The sequence below is a fragment of the Trachurus japonicus genome, chromosome 14 (assembly GCF_045865225.1).
Source record: "Trachurus japonicus isolate A0001 chromosome 14, Traja_1.0".
In the NCBI taxonomy this organism is placed as follows: domain Eukaryota; kingdom Metazoa; phylum Chordata; class Actinopteri; order Carangiformes; family Carangidae; genus Trachurus; species Trachurus japonicus.
This window is the reverse complement of record NC_140920.1, coordinates 11,192,658-11,213,985: the sequence shown is the minus strand read 5'-3', so window position 1 is coordinate 11,213,985 and position 21,328 is coordinate 11,192,658. Positions and strand designations below refer to the sequence as shown.

At 41.3% G+C, this 21,328-nt stretch overlaps 2 protein-coding genes across 2 annotated transcripts; both read right to left on the bottom strand.

Annotated features, from left to right (window-relative positions):
* Nucleotides 1-289: 289 nt before the first annotated feature.
* tm7sf2 (transmembrane 7 superfamily member 2) lies at nucleotides 290-11,693 on the bottom strand. The gene is made up of 11 exons (XM_085797491.1): nucleotides 11,638-11,693; nucleotides 10,553-10,635; nucleotides 8,320-8,516; nucleotides 8,039-8,093; nucleotides 7,328-7,522; nucleotides 6,530-6,633; nucleotides 3,185-3,304; nucleotides 2,908-3,076; nucleotides 2,233-2,313; nucleotides 1,904-2,026; nucleotides 290-1,017 (listed from the first exon to the last, which is right to left on the bottom strand). Exons 2-11 carry the CDS (start codon nucleotides 10,623-10,625, stop codon nucleotides 857-859), a joined length of 1,278 nt encoding a protein of 425 aa, XP_085653617.1. The 5' UTR covers nucleotides 10,626-10,635; nucleotides 11,638-11,693; the 3' UTR covers nucleotides 290-856.
* A 347-nt stretch (nucleotides 11,694-12,040) lies between these two features.
* On the bottom strand, nucleotides 12,041-19,624 carry vps51 (VPS51 subunit of GARP complex). The gene is made up of 11 exons (XM_085797490.1): nucleotides 19,186-19,624; nucleotides 18,175-18,304; nucleotides 17,940-18,086; nucleotides 17,612-17,831; nucleotides 15,616-16,531; nucleotides 14,557-14,772; nucleotides 14,350-14,433; nucleotides 14,123-14,257; nucleotides 13,876-13,997; nucleotides 13,114-13,201; nucleotides 12,041-13,028 (listed from the first exon to the last, which is right to left on the bottom strand). Exons 1-11 carry the CDS (start codon nucleotides 19,372-19,374, stop codon nucleotides 12,768-12,770), a joined length of 2,508 nt encoding a protein of 835 aa, XP_085653616.1. The 5' UTR covers nucleotides 19,375-19,624; the 3' UTR covers nucleotides 12,041-12,767.
* Between the last annotated feature and the right edge of the window lie 1,704 nt (nucleotides 19,625-21,328).

Genomic DNA, 21,328 nt, shown 5'->3' with positions numbered 1-21,328 from the left:
TATGCTGCAAAGAGGATCCATTTAAAGAGGATGATGATAACAGGTTGGAAAAGGTTTTTAAAAACTAACCCAGCTATTAGCTGATGTCTCTGCAGGCTAATAGCTGCTCTGGTCTTTCAGCTGTCCATCACACTCACAAATAGTCTCAAATTGATTCATATCTTCACACAATGTAAAAAGTTTTGCACGTGTATAACGCAAAGCACTGACACTTAAGCTCCTTCATATTGAGAGAATATAAAATTGTCTTTTCCACAGGTTTAAATATTCACAATAAGTGCAATGAAGGTGCTGTTTTTATCTGTTTATTTCAAACGCGCTTCAACAGGTAACAATTCACCTCACAAAAAGACACTGTAAAAAAAAACATGGTAAAATGATGTGATGCAGTCTTAAAAGGCTATTAAAAAGGCACAGATTTTCACCATTTTGTTCAGTTTTTTGGATTTATGTTAAGGATAGAATAGGAATGTTTTTAAAAAATGTTCCCCTCATCTTGTTCTTACAGTAATATGGGAAAGCTGACAGTTTTAGCCTTATGTGCTGGAAACGAGCAAGAAATGTGTAATGCACTGACTTTACACTGACTTTATCAGATTGACGTGAAGTTCAAGGTCAAAATTTAAGGAATATGAAGTAGTGATCCGTCATTCTGTAATAAATGAAGGCTGATGATTCAAAACAGCAGCTCCCTGCAGATTCCCCCCGTAGCAGCACCGATTACAACTTGTGTCCCATGTACAAATTAAAATCGATTCACATCTCAAGTTTTTTGCTGGGTTTGTGTGGATGTCCAGAGTCAGGAGGGTACTGCGTGACAGTTTTGGTCCTGTTCAACCCACCTGCTTTGTTTTTTTCAGTATATATAAGGGAAGATCCTGTAGGGGACGCGCCGACAGTAGGTGTCCCATGCTAGTCCGTATTTAGCCCTGCACTGTCTCTCGTCACGAGCCTCTCTGTGAATCAGCAGCACGGTGAAGTAGGTGACGTAAAAGTAAGGCAGCAGATGTGAGAATCCTAAAGAAAAAAACAACAACATAATATCAAAGACAATATCCGACTGATTAAATAATACCTTTCAAATGATCATCAAAACAGAGGGAAAGTAACACCTCCTTTCACTATTGACATCAGAGTTTATGATGCGAGTACATCCTCCTCTGCATTTTTAAATTACAGTCTGTATCATACAGTGAATAGCAGCTTGATTAAGCTCATGCCAGACTGGTCTCACTGGTCATTTTTTGAGGCTGCGCTAACCTGTACAGCAAGTATCTTCTGCGTTAACACTGCTACTTTTCTGCCAGTGAAGCTTTCATATGTCTGGAAAATGCATTTCTTTTTTGGAGTGCATAATTTAGCAGCTGATGACTTTTGCCGCAGCAATTAAGGCAGAAACAGCTGTACATCTCAATTACAAAGGCGGCTACACGAGTAAGTCACGTAAATCTGAATACCAATGGGCTCTATGTGTCAGCTGTAACAAAAAGTCTGACAGTCACCATTTTTAGGAGGGATTCATGGGAAAATGAGGCAGTTTACAGGGGAACAAAGACAGATTGTTGCAGCCTTCATTTATTTTGCACAAGTATTAAACAGTATAATTACGTTATGAGGACAGGAAGGAAATCTGGGGGAAAAATTACAATAGCGATGGTCCCTTTCAAACAGGACCTTTCATACAACCACTATGTGATTGGATACGGTATATTTAAACAGGTGTGCAAATATTTTTCCACATCATTTATTAAAAACACCCACAAATCTGTCTGTTTTAATGATAAATGTGACTTCATATGATTAATTCATCCATGTTTTCTAATAAAAACTCTCCAGGTTGGTGTTACGTCTGTGTGTTTGCAAAATGAGCAAATGATGCTGAGGGTTTTTAGGGATGTCTCACCACATGGCAGGGACCACGCCAGCGCCATGAGGAGGTCACCGAGGTAATTGGGATGACGAACGAGACCCCACCAGCCAGACACCAGCAGCCGTTTCCCTGTCGCTGTAGCGATGGTCTCCAGTCCTGTAAGGAAGTAATGGAGAATGAAGACGTTTCTGAATAAAATTCCTCCTTCACTCCACTTCTCCCTCTCCACTCTGAGGCAAAGAGGACATTAATTTAATCTCTTCGTTATATATGCAGCGTGACTTGAGAGACATTATTAGAAATAAGCTGTGTTAAGAGTGAAACTGAGTGTGTATTGAGAGAAAATTAGAAAAGTAACTGACTTGCAACGCTTGGATGTGAAGGGTCTCGTCTGAATTGATTCTTCTGTGAGTTGGATTTTCTGAAAATATAATATCCAATACCTGATGGCAAAGAAAAAAAAATGTTGACGTCACCTTAGTTAAGCACGAAAAACAACATTTTACAGCCTTATTAAAGGGATAGTTCACTCAAAATTGAAATTTCACTCATTATCTACTAACCCTCATGTCAACTAAGGGTTGGGAGAAGTTTCAGAGTCCTCCGTGCCTTCTCTGAGTTACAGGGGGGCTCCGTGCAGCACTGCATGTCCATATGACGGTAGCAAATGGGGCTCACTTTTCTTCTGAGACACTGGGAGCTTCCGCTACAAACAAGCTTAAAATATAGACTTATTTAATGTTTTTCTGAACAATTTCTCATGTTGGGGCTTCAATACAAGAGGGACATTACAGACGAGCACTATGGAGGTATTTGGATGTTTTTTGGTGTGTTTTTTTGGACGAAGAAAAGTGAGCCCCCTTCGCTACCGTCATATGGACATGCAGTGCTGCACGGAGCCCCGCTGTAACTCCGAGAAGGCACGGAGGACTCTGAAACTTCTCCCAGCCCTTAGTCGGCATGAGGGTGAGTAGATAATGAGTGAAATTTCAATTTTGAGTGAACTATCCCTTTAAATACAGCTGACACACGGTTACCATTTAGTGTGATAATCACTGCAGCTCCAAGTGAACTTAGGGCCTGTGGGTGCACGACCAGGAAGGCTGCCTGAAGGCCGTACGTGAAGGGGACCCAGGCCAGGTCCCCAAAGACCAGCATGAAGCCAAAACCATCGTGCACAATGTCCATGGTTGTCAGAACAGCTTCCTGTTACAACACAAGGAGGAAACCTGGGATTAACTGTCTGGAGCTCGGTTCTTTTATTATTCTTAATTTTGACATAAGAATTGAGGTGTGACCCTGCCGACCCCTCACCTCATTCCACAGAGCGTCTGCCACGTACAGCAGCTGGAAACTGTTGACCAGGATCATGGCCAGAGAGGGGGAACCCCGAAGCTCCACCTCTTTCATCAGCATGCCCAAGTTTATGACCACCTGAGGGGAAAGGTCATATTGATCATCACAGACAACCTCACTGTAAATGGTGAATAGACTGTGTTTATAGAGCGCTCTCATAGTCTTAAAGGGATAGTTCAACATTTTGGCAAATTGGCATAATCCCTATAGTTTTAGGAGTAGGTTCATTACCTTTAATTGTTGGTGTAAGCTTTTTTTTTAGAGCAGAGCTGCGAGCTGCTCAGAGCTAAGCTACGGAGGCTAATGGGATTTCTTGGTTTCCCTCATAAAACTCATGAAATACACAATCCAACAACTCCAAAACGCTCTGGTGGACAAGTTGTGACCTGCACATTCACCACGCTATTGGGAACGTTACAAGACAGAGTTGTTTTCGAGGTAAATGCGGAGACTGCTCGCCGTAAAACTGCCCCCGACGGGAACGCGCATCAGCTCTTTGCATGACTTTACCTCGAAAACAACTCTGTCTCATAATGTTGCGTTATTATCTCATAGCGTGATGAATGTGCAGGTCACAACTTGTCCACGAGAGCGTTTTGGAGTTGTTGGATTGTGTATTTGATGAGTTTGATGAGGGAAACCAAGAAATCCCATTAGCCTCCGTAGCGTAGCTCTGAGCAGCTCGCGGGTCTGCTCCGCCGTTCTAAAAATAGCTTGCACCGACAATTAAAGGTAACGAACCTACTGCTATAAAACTTTAGGGATTATGGCAATGGGCCAATTTGCCAAAATGTTGAACCATCCCTTTAAAGACCACTCAAAGAACTACCAATCACATTCTTTTACCAACATTGCACTTATTTCCTACTATACACTCACATTCACACACCACTGATATGTTGTGTTCAGTGTCTTGCCCAAGGACTCTTCGACATGTGGACTACTAATGACCTTAATCAGTGGACTGCTCTGACCCCTGAGCCACAGGGTGAGGACATTCAGAGCTACAAACAGTAGTCGCCTCTCAGGTGAAACTTCCCTATAAATATTCATAAAGCAAGTCATGACAATCACGCATCTTTGTCTTCTCTAAAAGTTTTGTAAATAAAACATTTACACGTGAGATGAGATAGCACAGAGTGTGAGTAAATTCTGTTAAAGGGATAGTTCAACATTTTGGCAAATTGGCCCATTGCCATAATCGCTATAGTCATAGCAGTAGGTTCATTACCTTTAATTGTAGGTGTAAGCTATTTTCAGTACGGCGGAGCGCAGCAGCTGGCTGCTCAGAGCTACGCTATGGAGGCTAAGGGAATTTCTTGGTTTCCCTCATTAAACTCATCAAATTCAACATCCCAAAACTCCACAGCGCTTTTGTAGACAAGTTGTGACCTGCACAACCACCACGCTATGAGATAATGACGGAACGATACGAAACGGAGCCGTTTTCGAGGTAAATACAGGGTAAATACGGAGACTGCTTGCTGAAAAACTGTCCCTGAACGCAACGCGCATCAGCGGTTTTGTATGAATTTACCTCGAAAACGGCTCCGTTTCGTATCGTTCCGTCATTATCTCATAGCGTGGTGGTTGTGCAGCTCACAACTTGTCTACAAAAGCACTGTGGAGTTTTGGGATTTTGTATTTGATGAGTTTAATGAGGGAAACCAAGAAATTCCCTTAGCCTCCATAGCATAGCTCTGAGCAGCCTGCTGCTGCGCTCCGCTGTACTAAAAATAGCTTACACCTACAATTAAAGGTAACAAACCCACTGCTATGACTATAGCAATTATGGCAATGGGCCAATTTGCCAAAATGTTGAACTATCCCTTTAACTAATCTATAAACTGTTTAAGTGATCAGTCACTGTAACTGTAGTGGTCTTCCATGTTCTTATCCTCCAAAACCAAACTGCTAAAGCTGCAGTATCATCCTGACACCAGGACTCTCAGTGACAGTGACACTGAATAAAACATTTTCTGCTAAAACTTTTTTCTATTTACATTAAGTTTCACCCATATGCTGCAATGAAAATGTCATTTTATTGATTACTATCAGCTGGACTGGTTGCTGTTAAAATGGATGGATACTCATGTTTAAGTCACTGCATTGTGAAATGTTGTTTTTCATTATGTTCGAATGAAGAAGTAGTTTTGTCTGCGCAGGGCGACATGATGCTGCTGAAAAGGTTGTTTCACACATTCATTAACATCTGAATAGATGATAAATCTATACGTACTAGACTATGAATATTTCAAGAACTGGCCTGTAACTCAAAACTGTGCTCTTGTGCATGAGGTTGATTTATATTCATCCAAGAAATTCTATTAGGCGTACTTTGTCATAATTTTCATGCAATCCATTAAACAAAATTTGGGCCTGTGAAAAGCCCTTCAAATGTAGCTGCAACTGTAAGACGCTGAATGTTACAAGAAAATAGGTTTAACATGCAAAAGGAAATGAAAATCTCCCACACACTGTCTGCGGCCAGTTGGTGGAAGCTTTTTCTGTCCTCTCCTACGCTCATGGCTTTAAAGCTTTCAGATGTACAAAGGTTTTACTGTTTACACTGTAAATACGGAGAAACAAATAATACTTGCAATACAGGACTCATTACATTTCCATGCATGACTCAGCCCTTTTACTGTCAATCTTGTTTTTTTGCGACTAGGGAAGACAAAGACAGCCTTGCCGTTATTCTTATTTAAATTCTTACTTCTAACTCTAATTGGAAAATCTATTTTCTGTCTTATTCGGCGCGATGACTCAGACAGAGGCTGATGGTGTGCAGCCCGGTCGTCCAACAAATCTCTCACTGTGTCAGGTCATCAGGGAGAAAACCCTCTGATTCTGACTGTGTCAAATTATAGTGGACGACCAGAGGAGAACAACATTGCCACCTGTTGGTCTTAATGGGTTTCATATCAGTGGTAATTAATGTCTGCAATTATGTATCTTAATTATTCTGACTTATAAATTAGGCTACATATTGCAACAGTTTTTTTTTATTTAAGCAGTACACTCCAAACATTACCACAATGTTAGATATAGAGTGGTTTTACAACAACTGTTAAAAAAACAGTGATTTTACTGCACTGAGAGAGAATGACAGCTGATCGATCAATCAATGCATTTTCTGTGTAAAATATAAATGTGTTGGAGGGAATTCAATAAAACCACTCTTGGAATTTGCACAACAAAGTTTTCCAATTTTCACCTTCAGAATCCAGAGTACAGTGGATATGAACCTATCACCAGAAATATTAATCAATGCCTGGATTTCAAATTGATCAGTTCACTCACCCAACCAATCAGACCTGGTCTGAGCTCGCAGAAATATTTGAGGTCGAAGTTTCCGATGCGTGGATTTAACTCTCGTCCGATGAAGAAGTCATAGAGGGGATTTCCTAAACAGAGCAGTGGGATGAATGTTAATAGAAACAACACACAGAAGGATTTGAAATGCAGTTTAATTCTGCTCTTGGATCATCTGCAGGTAAATAATGTGAATTAAAAAAGTAATTAACTCTTAAGCATCAAGTCAGTGACTTTGTTCCCTAAACTAATAATGGATTAATCATCAATCAGCTAAACCCTGCACTAAAAGGTGCTTTGAGCTAAATGCAAACACCAGAGAAAATGATCATGATGCTAGCCAGCTGATGGTTCCCTATTAAAATTATTTCCATGTTCTCCACTATTCATTTAGCTTTTTATCATTCCAACCTTTGCTTACATACTCACATTAGCATTTGCATTAGTTTAGCCCCTGAATTATTCTATTCATTTGTGTATCTGTCTATTTTATGTGTTCAGTTATTTCTGTTTCTGGTAACTTAGTGAAAAAAAGAGTATTTTATTCTTTTTAAGTTTGACAGCACAGCAAACGCTCGGCTTACTTGAAAGAGACTGTACACTTTATGCCTCATGCCCGCAGGCTCCTGTGGAGCTTGGCTGCTGAATACTCACCCATAGGAATACCAAAAACCTCAACAAACAATAAAACAGGCCTACAGACGCACAGTACATGACCGGCAGCTTTTTTTAAACAGTAGTTTAGGGTGGTGGATTCTTCCTTTAATGATGAGGCTCAACTCTCACCTGTGTTGCCCCCCAAAGCGAGAGCATGGGAAGGCGCCCAGAAGGAGCGGATGTAGAGGTAGATGGAGAGCAGGAACGACCCTGCTATTGCACACACTGCCAGAGGCACCAGCAGCTCAAACAGATACCCCAGAGGAGCCCCGAGCCCCAGCAACAGCATCAGCAGCACACCAGTGATGCACAGGCCATGAAAACCTGAGAGAGAGAAACAAACAAAACTAAATATTTTAGCCTGGGGCAGAAAGATATGTAGACTGACAGAGGCTGGAATAAAAAAAAGAAAGAAAAGAAAACAGGTAAAAGTTGAAACGTGGGACTTCAGTGTGTAACTTCAGTAAACTTTAGCTCAAGGTCAGAGTGGGCAGAGAGAGTTGAGACAGAGAGAAACATCCTTTTGAATCTCCCTCAAAATAAAATGGAACAGTGAAAGTGAATTTTACAAGAGTGAAGCTTTAAAAAAGTGAAGAAAGCATTTACACATTTACACTGTAAAACAATGCTTAACTGTATAATATTACTTGATCACGACTTTACTAGTATAAACCATTTCATAACTTTACTATAAACCATGTTGCGACTCTACTATAAACCATTTCACACACAAGTTATGAGTAAAAGATTGAAAACTGAAAAAAAAAAAATCCTCCACTGTATTGTAACTCCATACCACGACACCACGGCTTATTGTTAACTCCCCAAACCCGACCTTACCATTTATGGGATACTTGAGGCGTGTCCCATCCCTCAGCACTAATCCTTCAGACACCTGTGGACAAATATACATAACTTAAGTCCAAACACCCAAACTGTGCCCTGCATATTAACAACGGTCATAACGTCTGTAACACCGTATAATTCATATAAACCTCTGTGCTTAAATGCATGCTATCATGATGATAATTACAACACAGTATGATCACACAATGCTGGTTAAAGCAACAGCTGGATTGTATTGAAGTCTAGGCCTGAGCTGGACTGATAATGTGTCTTACCTTTCCTACTGGCATCGAATAGAGGAGCGCGTGTAGACCCATCCATCCAAGCAGAAGCACGGGGGCCAGAGGGTCCCACAGCTGATCAGTGGAGGGGAGGAGAGGGGGCCACTGGAGAACAGAGGCCTCCGGGGATCGACTCACAGAGATCAGAAACAGCACCGTCAATGGAAGAGAGATGGGAATGCATGTGGCTCCTGTGATATGAATACAGATTCAGTCTGGGTGTGAGTTAAGAGAACATGGCTGATGTAACTGAGCAGCAGCACTGACAAACAGAAACCAGCGAAACGGCATCACAGGGGAAATTTAACCGGTGAAGCACATCTGGCCAGCGAGAGCGAGACTATTTATTAAATCATATTCATATTGCAAATGAAATTTGACTGTGAGTAATTGAAACATCTCAAGGTGAAATAAACATCAAAGATGCTTTGCTACAAGCATTGCAGTGGCAGTGATGTTCAGGGACAGTCAGGACAGTCTGAGGACAGACAGCTCTGAGGTTGAAGTTTATATTAATGCACCATGACACTGCGGCAGGTCTCTGTACTAGGGATGTGAATCTTTGGGTGGCTCACGATTCGATTCGATTCCGACTTTTAGGGTCACGATTCGATTCAAAATCGATTTTCGATTCAACCGATTCTTGATTTTCTTTTTGCGATTTTTAGTTTGCTTTATTAACACCAGACCATGTGAAAACGTTGAATGATGATGATGTCTACAGACTATTATATCAGAAGTCATATTTCCCCCCAAAAAATGCACATCACATGTTTCAGATTTATTCAGCAGCAATATATTTGAACCATTTTAAAGTAAACTGCTACATGAAGCTGATTTTATAGGCTACTCTCTTTTCAAAGCCTGGACTGAAGGATGTGAATATTTGGGTGTCTCTTCGATTCAAAATCAGTTCTCATGCACATGCACATGGACATGTAGATGAAATACGATGAAATAGACGAAGACGCGAAGGTCCCGTCGCCAAAAAAAAAATCGCGTGTATTGCGTCGCAAAAAAAAAAGTCGCGTATACCGCGTCTCGCGCCTAATCGCGTCTTTGCGTTACGGCCTTTTACACCGCGGACGTAACGAATAAACGGTGACGGTGTGAACGAACAACATAGAACAGGACCAGACGTGGCGTTGTTTCCTCTTTTCACCGACAGCTCCACTCTCCCTTACTTACACTAACTACTGTTATTGTTGAGACAGAGAATTGTGGGATTTGTAGTTTTTGACCAATCGCAGGTTGTGCTCTTTCTTTTTTGTGATTTTCCTGGTTCACACATGTATTTTTTTTTTTTAGGGGCAAATGCGAGTGAAATGCTCGCCCATGGTGGGCATAAGAAAATGTAAGACCTGTCTAAAATTATTTAAGACTTGAACACAATAATTCAACAAATTTAAGACATTTTAAGGCCTAAAATTTAGATTTTCAAATTTTAGACTTTTTAAGACCCCGCGGATACCCTGTTATTTCATATAAAAGTTTAAGTGCATGCATATTTTATGATGCTGTGTATTTCAGGTGTAGGTTAATATACACACACCTCAGGAGGCCTGTCATTGATTGGTTAAAACAAGGTAATCAGTAGATGGGAATTAACGTCAGATTTAGTCACGGATCACCTTCAAACTCTCCTTGTCATGATATTTGAATTAATTATACATCAACACCAGCATCTAAAAAAAAACAAAGATCTCAAAAAATATCTTTAAAACTCCTGGCTCAGTTCAGTGTTGTCTGATCTTATCTGTCAAAGCTAAACATGATTTAACTGCAAAGTAAAATGAATGTGATGCTCAATTTAAAGAACACGGCAGGTAACAAGGCAGAACCAGTGATAATAACATCAGACGATTTCATTTCATTTTTGCAACAACAACTCTAACTTAAATAGTTGTGACGATTCTCAGTGATGAAGGTTTAACAAAGAGCCCAATTCACTCGCCAGCTTTGAATTCATCCTACCTTTGTTTCTAAAATAAGCTTTTACACTCTACTATTCATGTAAGAAACTCTTTGACATGTCTCACATTTTCTGCAGTGTGTATAGAAAGGCAGATATACAGTTGTACAACATTGGTTGAAAGGGAATTGTATGTCTGCCTTCAACATTAGTAAATATGAGGATATACATGCAGCCCATCCGATGCAATGTGGTATTTATGGTGCTGTAAAGGCAAACCGACACAGACATAGTGGAAGTGGAAGCATGACTCACCCAGGGTTCCTCCAAACTCCCTCTCTGTGTCATGGGAGGATCTGTGTTTGGCTGCTTGACTGTTTGGCCTCATTATCGGTCTCCTGTGAAAACAGAGACAGATATAGTTCAGTCAAAATAAAGACATTAGAGGAACAATTCAAACACTCTAATGCTAATAAAACAAGACAGGATTAATGCCAGAGTAAGACAACCAATGGTGATGTTGAATTATTATGTTGATATATTTTTAAAAGATGATTCTTACAATAATCCTCAGCTTCATCTGCAGTAAAACTTATTGCGTTTAACCTCTGAATCTTAATTATTAACACACAGTTCTCTGCTTTCAACAGGTCCTAGGTTTCAGTGTAACCTCTGACCTCAGCACAGTGTGACATTTTACAAATGAACATAAATCCCTGTCAGTGTGTTAAGTGTTTTACTTAAGTATTTCCAGTCTATGCTCCTATTAACCATAATGCAGCACTACACATCCATGCAACAGTTACAGTGACTCACCATACAGCATAATAACTATATGATGCACTATTATAAAGGCCATGCGTTCCTCTCCTATACTTTGGTATACTACACAATATTACATTTTTATACTAGGACATAGGACACTGAGACAGATGTATACAATCCAAATGCTGTTAACCTGTTAAATGTCAGTAATGATAACCCATAAGTACAACACATCTAGTCTGAAAGGTCATTTTACCTCTGATGCATTTATATTATGGTATTGGCTTCAGAGTGGACAACCTACTGATCTCAGGAAAGTCTTGAAAACACGATTATGTAGCTATAATCTGACAAAACACACACATAGACATGTAGCTTTTCTGTATGTAGAATCGTTTACATTGCGTGTTAATTTGCACACTTGTCTGGCTTTACTGCGACTGCTGTCTTCATTTACTAAGACAAAGTTCAGGTCGCTGTTTGTCCCCGTGTTATGACAGTTATGAAACGTTCACCTTTAACTGGTGACGCTGAAATGATCTGAGAGGAGAAACAAAGGCTTCGCGGTAAAACGCGGCGTCTGTAAAAGAGTAAATGGATGTTTGTCTTGTAGTGCAGCAAGTGTTGTATCTTACCGGCGTGTAACATGAAGGTGCAGGCGGGACTGTAGGCATCAATGTAACTCTTATGCATCCATCCCATAGAGGCAGCCTGCAGACAGAAACGCCTCAGGCCCACGTCTTTACGCACGGAGTCGTCTTTCAGCCAATCAGATCCGTCCGCGGTCATCAGAAGAGGGTGGAGCGAAGAGGGCTAAGCCAATCAAATGAGCTCCTCAGGTGGCGACAGCCAGCTGGGTGCTGCACTGAAGAATGACTGGCAGCTTTTATGAAACACACCTGAATTACACTGTTATTCACTTGTTACACACCCATTGACAAGACTGAGACTAAAACTGTGAAAAGGTGTGTTTTTTTTCAATACTATAACTTTGGTTTGGAAAAGGAAGTAAAGTAAAACAGATTTTGACTCCCGCACTCATTCACCTTTATTGTGGAAACAAACACTTAAACCATTTCTAAACACGTTTATCTGTGTTAGACATGCACAGAAAACAGAGAGTCAGCCTGAAGGCAAGAGACGTGCAAGCCTGCTGTAGTTACTTTAGTGTTAGACATGAACAACGTAATCAGATGACATTCAGACTGCAAATTAATTCAGCGAAAGATGCCTGAGAGAATTTATTAATACATGAGATTTCCACCAGATGCAGCTTTCTTCTTTAATCATCGAGATTCTGTTTTCACATTTAACACATTTCCTTAGACGGAACATGTGCTGACGGGTTTAAAAGTTTCAATACAAGTTTCTCCTCTCATATTTAATGATTTGTAAATGATAACTACAATATTAAACCACAGTACTAACTAAAGGCTTGTTATGCTCTTTGTCGGGCCTGGAATTAAATAAAGATTTGATGTAAATCTAAAAGTGCCATCCCTGTGCCTGAAACATTATTTTTTCATTGACAACTGTAAAAACTGAAGTTTAGTGAAGTGTCTGATGGGAGTATTGAGATCTTCGCAAATATTTATGAGGCTTTCATAACAACCATTTTATGAATCTAATCAATAAATTTGACATCAACAGGACTTATGCAACAGAGAGTGTTTAAAGTGGATGCACTATTCCAGTGTATATTGTAAATCGCTATTTGCTACTTGGAGATTAGTATGGACTATCAGGACGTGCTGCACTTTGAGCTTTAACCCCGTTCACAGATTACTTCGATCACACTCTGCTCCATCGGCGCAGGATCCAGGCATCGGTGGGCGGAGCTCCCAACTATCTCATCCAGCAGGAAGTGTACAAGGTTCTCGTCGGAGACAAAGCGCCACAGGTACATCTGCAGGTAGTGGCAGTCGACCTGGATCTGCTGCAGGCCATAGCGGCCGAAGGTGCGCAGGCGGACACACTCCAGGAACGTTTTTAAACTGATTTTTATGATTCCAGTCATCACAGAGACCTGGGGGGAGAGGAGGCGCGAGGTGAGACATGTTATTCGCTGTAAACGACATAAAGAGGGTTACAGAACAAAGATCTGCACTCACCTTGTTAAACTCCACTGAGCTGAAGATGTCTATCCTCTCAGAAAACAGCTTGTGTATGTTGCTCAGCAGATTCGTATCCATAGGAGCGCTGCAGGAAGACAGAGGTACAGAGTAAATCAACAATGACCTTACACTTACGATTGGAGTTGGCTCAATAGACCATAAGAGAACGATCCTCTTTACATCATGCGCTACACTGGCAAATGAAAACCAACAAAATATTTAATAATCCTTGGTGCTGAAGAATTGTATCTAAAATTGTTGCCCTGCTTCAACATAGTAAGTTGTCACATAGTGTGTGAATGTAAACATGCAGCTGTCACTAAACACTGTTTTGTTCTCTCCTATCAAGTGGCTGCCTGCAATGCTGCAAATGCATCACATGGGAAAATAGTAATAAAAGAAAGAAATGAAAACAGTTTCAGCCACAAAACAGATAATTACACATCAAAGACTACGGACTACGGAAAACAAAATTAATTTTTATTGTATTGATGGTGTCAAGGGAAGTGATTCAGGAGGATTCAGATTTAAGATAAAGCTCCAGTGATTTGCCTCAGACTTGCATATCTTATCTTCTTGTGTTATGCATCTTACACACCAGAGAAATGACTGAATCTCACAACACTGAGCCACATGCAAATTCAAAAAAATACATGCATGCCTCATTGTTCTGTTCCTGAGAGTCTTATAATGTTGTAAATGGACCAAACAAGAACTTCCTGTCTCCTCCCTTCACCTGCATGTTTGCAGCTTATTTACCTGGGGGTGTAGCTGGCGGCGTATCGGGCATTCTGCCTGGAGCTGCTGTAGACGGAGAAAGTCCTTTTGCTGGAGTCGCTGCTGTGTGCTTTCCTCACACCTTCTTCATATAAAAGTCCGACCTAGAGCAGAGCACACAGGGTTCATAAACCAGCCTGCCCACCATGAGAGTATTGTGACTGGTTGTTTTAAATGTGCTTTATAAATAAACTGTGACTTGACTTGACTTGACTAATAAAAGTTTTACCTGCACATCGATCGAGGTGGTGTCCTCTACGACTCTCTTCATCACAGCTCGGACATTTCGTGGCTCGATGGTGTTGACCCAGTCTCGTGTTTCCACACTCTTCCTCAACATCTGAGAGATAATCAGGCCCTGAACCTGCAAAAAACAAACCACACCATAGATGCACTCATGATTTGCATTGATGTCTGTTTTTCCCTCAGTGAGAAAAATGACTCAGGAAAACCTACCTTCACATAATGGTTCAGTAGTTTCTGTGCTGCCTCCCTGGCTTCTGCACATAAACTTGTGACGGGTGTTACAGGACTGTGATGCTGAGAAAGAACAAAAACAACAACGCCTTTAGTCAGATGGCACTGAAATCAGTTGCTCTGGGGAGTTAAAAAAAATACTTTCAAAAATGCAATGTTGCACTTATTGGGTTGTAAACCATTTACCTGCACAAGGAACTGTTCATCCGTGAGCGTGAGTATGTAGGAGATGGTCGAGGTTTCATAGTCCAAGCAGAGGCGAGACAGCAGCAACAGAAGTGCCGGAGGGGTTGAACCTCCTTTGTCTCCTGCGCTCTCACAGAACTGGCGAGAAGACTGGCACACAAACTTTATAAAGCTCACCACCAGACTCTCACGCACACCCTGACTGCAGAATTCACCCTATGAGAAGACAGATAGAGAGGGAGAAAACTGTCACTGTCACAGTGTAGAAACAACACAGTAGGTTACAATGACACAGGGAGTCCCACATTAAAGGGATAGTTCAACATTTTGGCAAATTGGCCCATTGCCATAATCCCTTAGTCATAGCAGTAGGTTCGTTACCTTTATTTGTCGGTGCAAGCTATTTTTAGAACGGCTGAGCAGAGCCGTGAGCTGCTCAGAGCTACGCTACGGAGGCTAACTGGATTTCTTGTTTCCCTCATCAAATACACAATCCAACAACTCCAAAACGCTCTCGTGGAGAAGTTGTGACCTGCACATTCACCACGCTATGAGATAATAATAAAACGTTAGGAGACAGAGTTGTTTTGGAGGCAAATACAGAGACTGCTTGCCAAAAAACTGCCCCTGACGGGAACGCGCATCAGCGGTTTGCATGACTTTACCTCGAAAACAACTCCGTCTCGTAACGTTCTGTTATCATCTCATAGCGTGGTGAATGTGCAGGCCACAACTCCACAAGAGCATTTTGGAGTTGTTGGATTGGACTCTGCTCCGCCGTTTTAAAAACAGCTTGCACCGACAATTAAAGGTAACAAACCTACTCCTAAAACTCTAGGGATTATGGCAATGGGCCAATTTGCCAAAATGTTGAACTTTCCCTATAAACTGTTAGTTTATCGCAGTGAAAAAAACTAAGTCATTACTTTATCTATCCCTGTGCTCAGTTGTGCTTGAAGCTATTGGAAGAGTTTCAGTCCAAATGTAGCAGAGCGAAAATAATTATTTTCTTGCAGCAATCTGTTACTGAACTGGCAAATAAACAGAAAAACTATTCACCTTGAAGTACGGCTTATTGGAGAATGTGATGTCCTTAGCTGTGAAGAGATGCACTGATGCCAGCACTGACTTAATCTGATTGAGAATCGAGGCTGACAGGGAGGAGAGCAGCTCCGGCAGGCTCATCGGAGCATCTCTACCCGAGGCCGGCCCCCCGAGATGAGCTCCGCCTCCAGCCACCGAAGCGCCAGCCACAGAGAGCCGAGGCGTGGCCAGGGCCTGTCTCACGTCTGTCAAACTGTCCATGTAGAAGCTCTGCAGGGCAGAGAGGTACTGCTTGACTCGCTCCGTTGCTGCACGTACGACTATCTCAGTGCCCTTGTTTGGCACGGCAGAGCCTGGCAGCAGTTTGGCCACGGCCTGAAGTCTACGGTGGAAGCGGTCCAGCGCTCGGACCAAGAGGGAGTTATCGCCGACCCCTTTCTCTTCTTGTATTCTCCGCTCCACCAGCGAGAAGTAGCGAGCTGCCAGGTCATCCACAAAGACATGAAGCTTGCCGTTTGCCATCTGTGGGATATTTTTGGACGCCAGCTCTCCTTTCTGAGCGTGGTTAATAAAAAGTTCTTGATAGGATGTAATTACTAAACACAAGCTGCTGACAAATTCATTGCAGCCTCTGTCGATGAATTCCAGGATGTCAGTGTTCGCGGTGGGAGAAGGTAGAGCGCTCGTTTTAGGGGAGTTATCAGTCGGAGATCCGGCACCTGCACTCGAGGACGATCTGCGTGCAGAAGCATCTTTCACGGCTGAGGCAGAAGGGTACGGTCTTATCTCTGCTTCCAGGCCCTGGAGGTCCGACTCCAGTCGAGATCTCGCATGGCTCAGGAATTTATCACATAGCTCCTCCGCTGGTTCATCCAACTGTAGTAGCAGCTCCACACACTCTGATAAATCTTTGGCGCTTGACCCACCATCCCTATGAGCACAACAAAACAGTTGGGAAAGGTTGATCGACAGGAATCATAGAAATTACACACATGCAAAAAAAAAATCTATTTTCAAAAAATAGGTCATGAAAATGTAAAAAATAAACATTTTGCAAAACAAGGACAACATCTGTTTACATAATGTGCCTTAGTGGAATCAGTACATCCATGTACAGTATAGAAAATAAACCATGATATGTCTGACATCCAAAGCACTCTCTTTTTTTTCTTTTTACCAATTTGATACTGTTTGTTTGTATGTTTTATTTATTCATGCATTCAAGGAAATTTGTATCGTATTACAGAGGGTTAGAAAGAAGTCTCTCTTTTTGTCTGGTAGCTACCGCTTTACTTTGATAAGCCACTTGCAATCTGTTGGACGTACTGAGATTCTCATTCACACAGTGATTGTATTGGGGTGGGATTGGTATTCTGCAAGACTTCTGTTTAACTAAGCCAACATTTGTGTATTTATGTCAGTTAAATTTGAATATGGTTGGTCAAATAACTTTATTCGAACTACGAATTACAAAGCCAATTGTATGACTGTTTACCCCACTGTAAATGTTTGTTTACCCTTTTGTGAAAAAACAATAAACACCTGTTTACAAAAAACAATATAGAAAATAAATGAATAACAATGTAACAAAGTAAGTTGGGTTTTTTTGTGTTCAGACAGTTGACAGTTTCGAGTGTGACTCCAGTCTTCCTCATAAGCGTCATCCGACGTACTGCTGACGTGTCATTTATCAGCTGGCCGTCAGCAGCACATCGGAAAACGCTTCTGAGGAAGACTGGAGTCACAGTGACAGAGTCACAAACTGTCAAGCAGGTAAAATCTCCTTACTTGTTCGTCTGACCACAAAAACACATAACTATCTTAACAAGAAGACAAAATGAACATAATTAATCTGAATCTGAAAGTAAAACCTGAGTATTTCTAATTATATTATTATATGATTTAATCTTCACTACTGTGCCCTCCTCGTCTCCATATTCACATTATTTATCACCTTATCCGCGATATACAAAATGGCTCTAACAATAAATATAGATAAAGAAATTCCCACCTAAACTTCTGCCGAAGCTCTTGTGCCAGCTTGTCCATGATGTCATGACAGTCGTCCTGAATTCCCTTGAAGGAGGGCAGGTGGCTGTACTGCTGCAGCACACAGCGGGCTCGGCGGTGGGAGCTCACTGCCTGAGCGTAGGCCTGCAGCTCCAGACACTTATTCAATCTAGCGGGTAGCTCAAAGAGAAACTGTAGCTTCCGTAGAAGAGTGTGGACCCCTGAAGTGACACACGGTGAAAGAAACAAAAAAAGAAAATGAAAATAATCCACCACCACAAATACCACCTAGTTTGCTTCAATAAAAGAACCCCCTGTTAAGGTCTCACCTGACAGTTTTGTAATCTGTGTGTGCTGGTCTTGAAGAGTACCACTGATAGAAGCGCTGAACTCTGTGATCGCCGCCATGTTAGCAGACAGACAGTCCATTTCATCCTCCATCTTTTTAAAGTCGTTCTTCATCTTTCTTATGGTGTCTGGAGAAACAGAGAAGAGTGACTCAGCTGTCTGGGTTTGCACATTTCAACAACAACAACAACAGTGTCATCTGAGACAATCCCTCACCTGTAGCAGATATGAACTTGTTGTAGTTTTCATACACAAGCGTCTGCATGTCACTGTCCAGAGAGCGAATCTGTTTGACCATGCAGGTTTCCTGGTCCATCAGCTCGGTCAAAGAGCACTCTCTTCTGAGCTGCATTTAGGGAACAATACACACCATGGTCAGAGTCAGACTCACAAATTAAAGGAGTAGATGTGGAGTACATAACAAACTTAAATGGCACACTTCAGTCCGAGCTGCTTTGTTATTCATAAAGCAGATATCAACCAACTGGTCCTGTTTACATTTAACCACCACCATTAGTACAGACTAAGTTTTCAGTCCACTTAATTGTCTGTCAAATAAGCTGAATAAATAATTTCTGTACTCGCTGATCATGAAAACTCCATTTCATTCTCACTTAGTTTTGTGTTTTCCCTGGAATCACATCTGTCTCCACCTTTAAAGATGGTCTCTGGCACATTGAAGGATTTCCTTACAGTCAAATATTGTACAGTATCAGGGCTCCAGACTGCATTTTTCATTTTGCCTCAAAATTTTGAGACAGTGCAAGTAAATTTTTCATCTACTTGCGCATGTGCAACCAGTAAATTTGCCATTTTTTGTTAACACTGGTGAAACATGAAAGGGGCGACTAAATAAATCTGGAATCTGTCATTATAGGTGACAGACCAATGTGTGTGAGGATCATGAATGAAAAGGAAATGTGAATATTTGCTTCGCAAGTTGATTTAAGTGGTGTGTACCCCTACATTTTCTGCTTGTGCTCCTAGTCAAAAAAAGTTGAAAAGGTCTGAAGCCCTGAGTATAATTATTCCCAACCTCTTTAATGATATTTATGCAGTGATGGGGACAGCAACAAACAAGCTGATTTAAAATTCAGGGCAGAGGAAGTTCCCTGTAACACTGATACTGTCTTCAGCTATATCACACAGTGCACACGCCATTATGTGAATAATAATAATAAGCCAATAATGTAAACAGTGCTTTGACAGCAGAGGCCCCCTCCTCACCTTGTTCAGGTAGAGCTCGGGGTCAAAGTGAGGCCCGTTGATGTCGCAGGGATCCAGGGACTCGGACCCCGGCGGGGCCTTTCCCTCCTCGTTAAGCCCGTAGTAAAGCTTCAACATGCCGTGCACCCTCCGCCTCTTGGCTGGGTCATCCGGTACCCCCACAGATCCGTCCGCCGCCTCTCCGTCCATACCGAGCTGCGGTCAGCTGAGAAATATGAAAATGAAACGACGATTACAAAGCGACCAAGCGTCCAGCGTCCAGCCGACAGCAGCAGCAGACAGCTCTCTGACGCCGCCTGAGCACGGACACTTCTCCCTCACAGGTGAACGGTGTCTTTGTGTCTTTGTAGCCTAGCAGGCTGCCTGTTTTATCCGGGCTTTTCAAATACACTCAGGTAGAAAATGTCATATTTCTCCCGAAACACAAGCAGCTGGCTTGGGGAAAACGTTTCCGGGTGTGTAGCCTATCCGGTGTCACGTCATCACAGAGAGTCGCTGTCAAGAGAATTACCGGCCGCGACCGAACGTCGTCGTAGTTCTGAACCGGAAGTTCACAACTGCGCATGTCAGACAAAGATCCTGCAGCAGAAAAACCAAACCAAACATTGAATTACATTGTTTTAACGTTTCTTTTATAGTCCCAATGTCTCAGAAATAACAAAACAAAATGAAAACAATAAAAATAAGATTGAAAAAACATAATTTAGTATTTTGTATTATGTCAGTTGTTGGTCATGTGGTGGCGCCCTTAGTGATGAAAACTGCAGCCAGATATGCAAAGACCTTTTACAGTAACAGGGCAAACTAAGCTAAAGAGTAATGCACATCATCTTCAGAGAGAACAAATTTACCTTTATTGGTCAAAGATTCAAAATCTGTCAAAAGTTTCTGTATACTGCATCATGGACAAAACTGTAACAGTGGAATATAGTCCTGGGATTTCAGCCATGAATTTGAAAATAATCCAAAATAGAGTAGATTGTGTATTGTATATAGTAACATTTTCAGGTGAATGAGAAACAGAAAGAATCACCAAACTGCCTAAATATGCATAAACAGTGTTGTTATAACACTCAGATCCCCACACATTATATTACCTACATTTAACTTTAACACTACAAGATTTTCCAAACCTTATTGAAATGCACCTAACTGAAATTAAGCAGCAGTTCTCACAATGAAGTTGCTGCTTTGATTGTAAAACAAAGCTACAATAGACCTTGTATTAGCAGAACATGTGGTACAAACAGTAACACAGAATAAAATCACATACAAGACAACATGTTAGTTAGAATGAGTATGGCTTCAGTACACAGGTAGGGAAGTAGTAAACACAGATGTTCTCCGAGAACAGGGCCACTTTGCATCTGTTTATTATGTATATATAAAAAAAGAATTAATGGACATTTCTAAATCAAGGCAGAACTGACTGATCACTGCATCCAATGTAACAATATACACACATGAGCTAGGAAAGGTGAAATGTATTATCAAGTTCGGATACAATACAAAACACAACTCAAACTTCTTTTTTTAAACTGTTGCAACACCAAATTTCCAAGTACCAAAGCAGTCATTCAGATACCAACTTAGTACAAACAAAAAGGCACTTAATGTTTCTGCAAAGTGACTGCTTGAGATGCTTAAAATGACCTATTTCTTCATTTTAGTGTACAAACACTGACAAGTATTATGAAAAAGAAAGTAAAAATATTTTCTCATAAGAGCTAACAAACAATACAAAACAATTTGCAGATGTAAAAGATTTATAAACAGTGTATTAGTATTAATAGTGCAGTATCACATGATGTGTTGTATATCGGAATGCCTATTCTACAATGTGACATGCATAGTGTACATTAGCAACAATATATGGGCCTGCTGCGGTTAGGGTACAGACAGTTAGCTGAAAGCTTCGAAATGGAAAGACATTCTGCAGTTTGCATGCTCAGGACAATCAGGAAGAATACATGACGCCACTGCATCTAAAAAAAAGGGTCGTATGGCAGTGTGTTAAACAGCTGAATAACTTCTTCGATGGCCGTTAGTGAGGCGACTGTATTTGATGTTGTACAGCAAAGATAGAAACTGCCTGTATTAAGATCCGGGTGAAGTTCAGAGCTACACCTGGAGCGACAGGTGG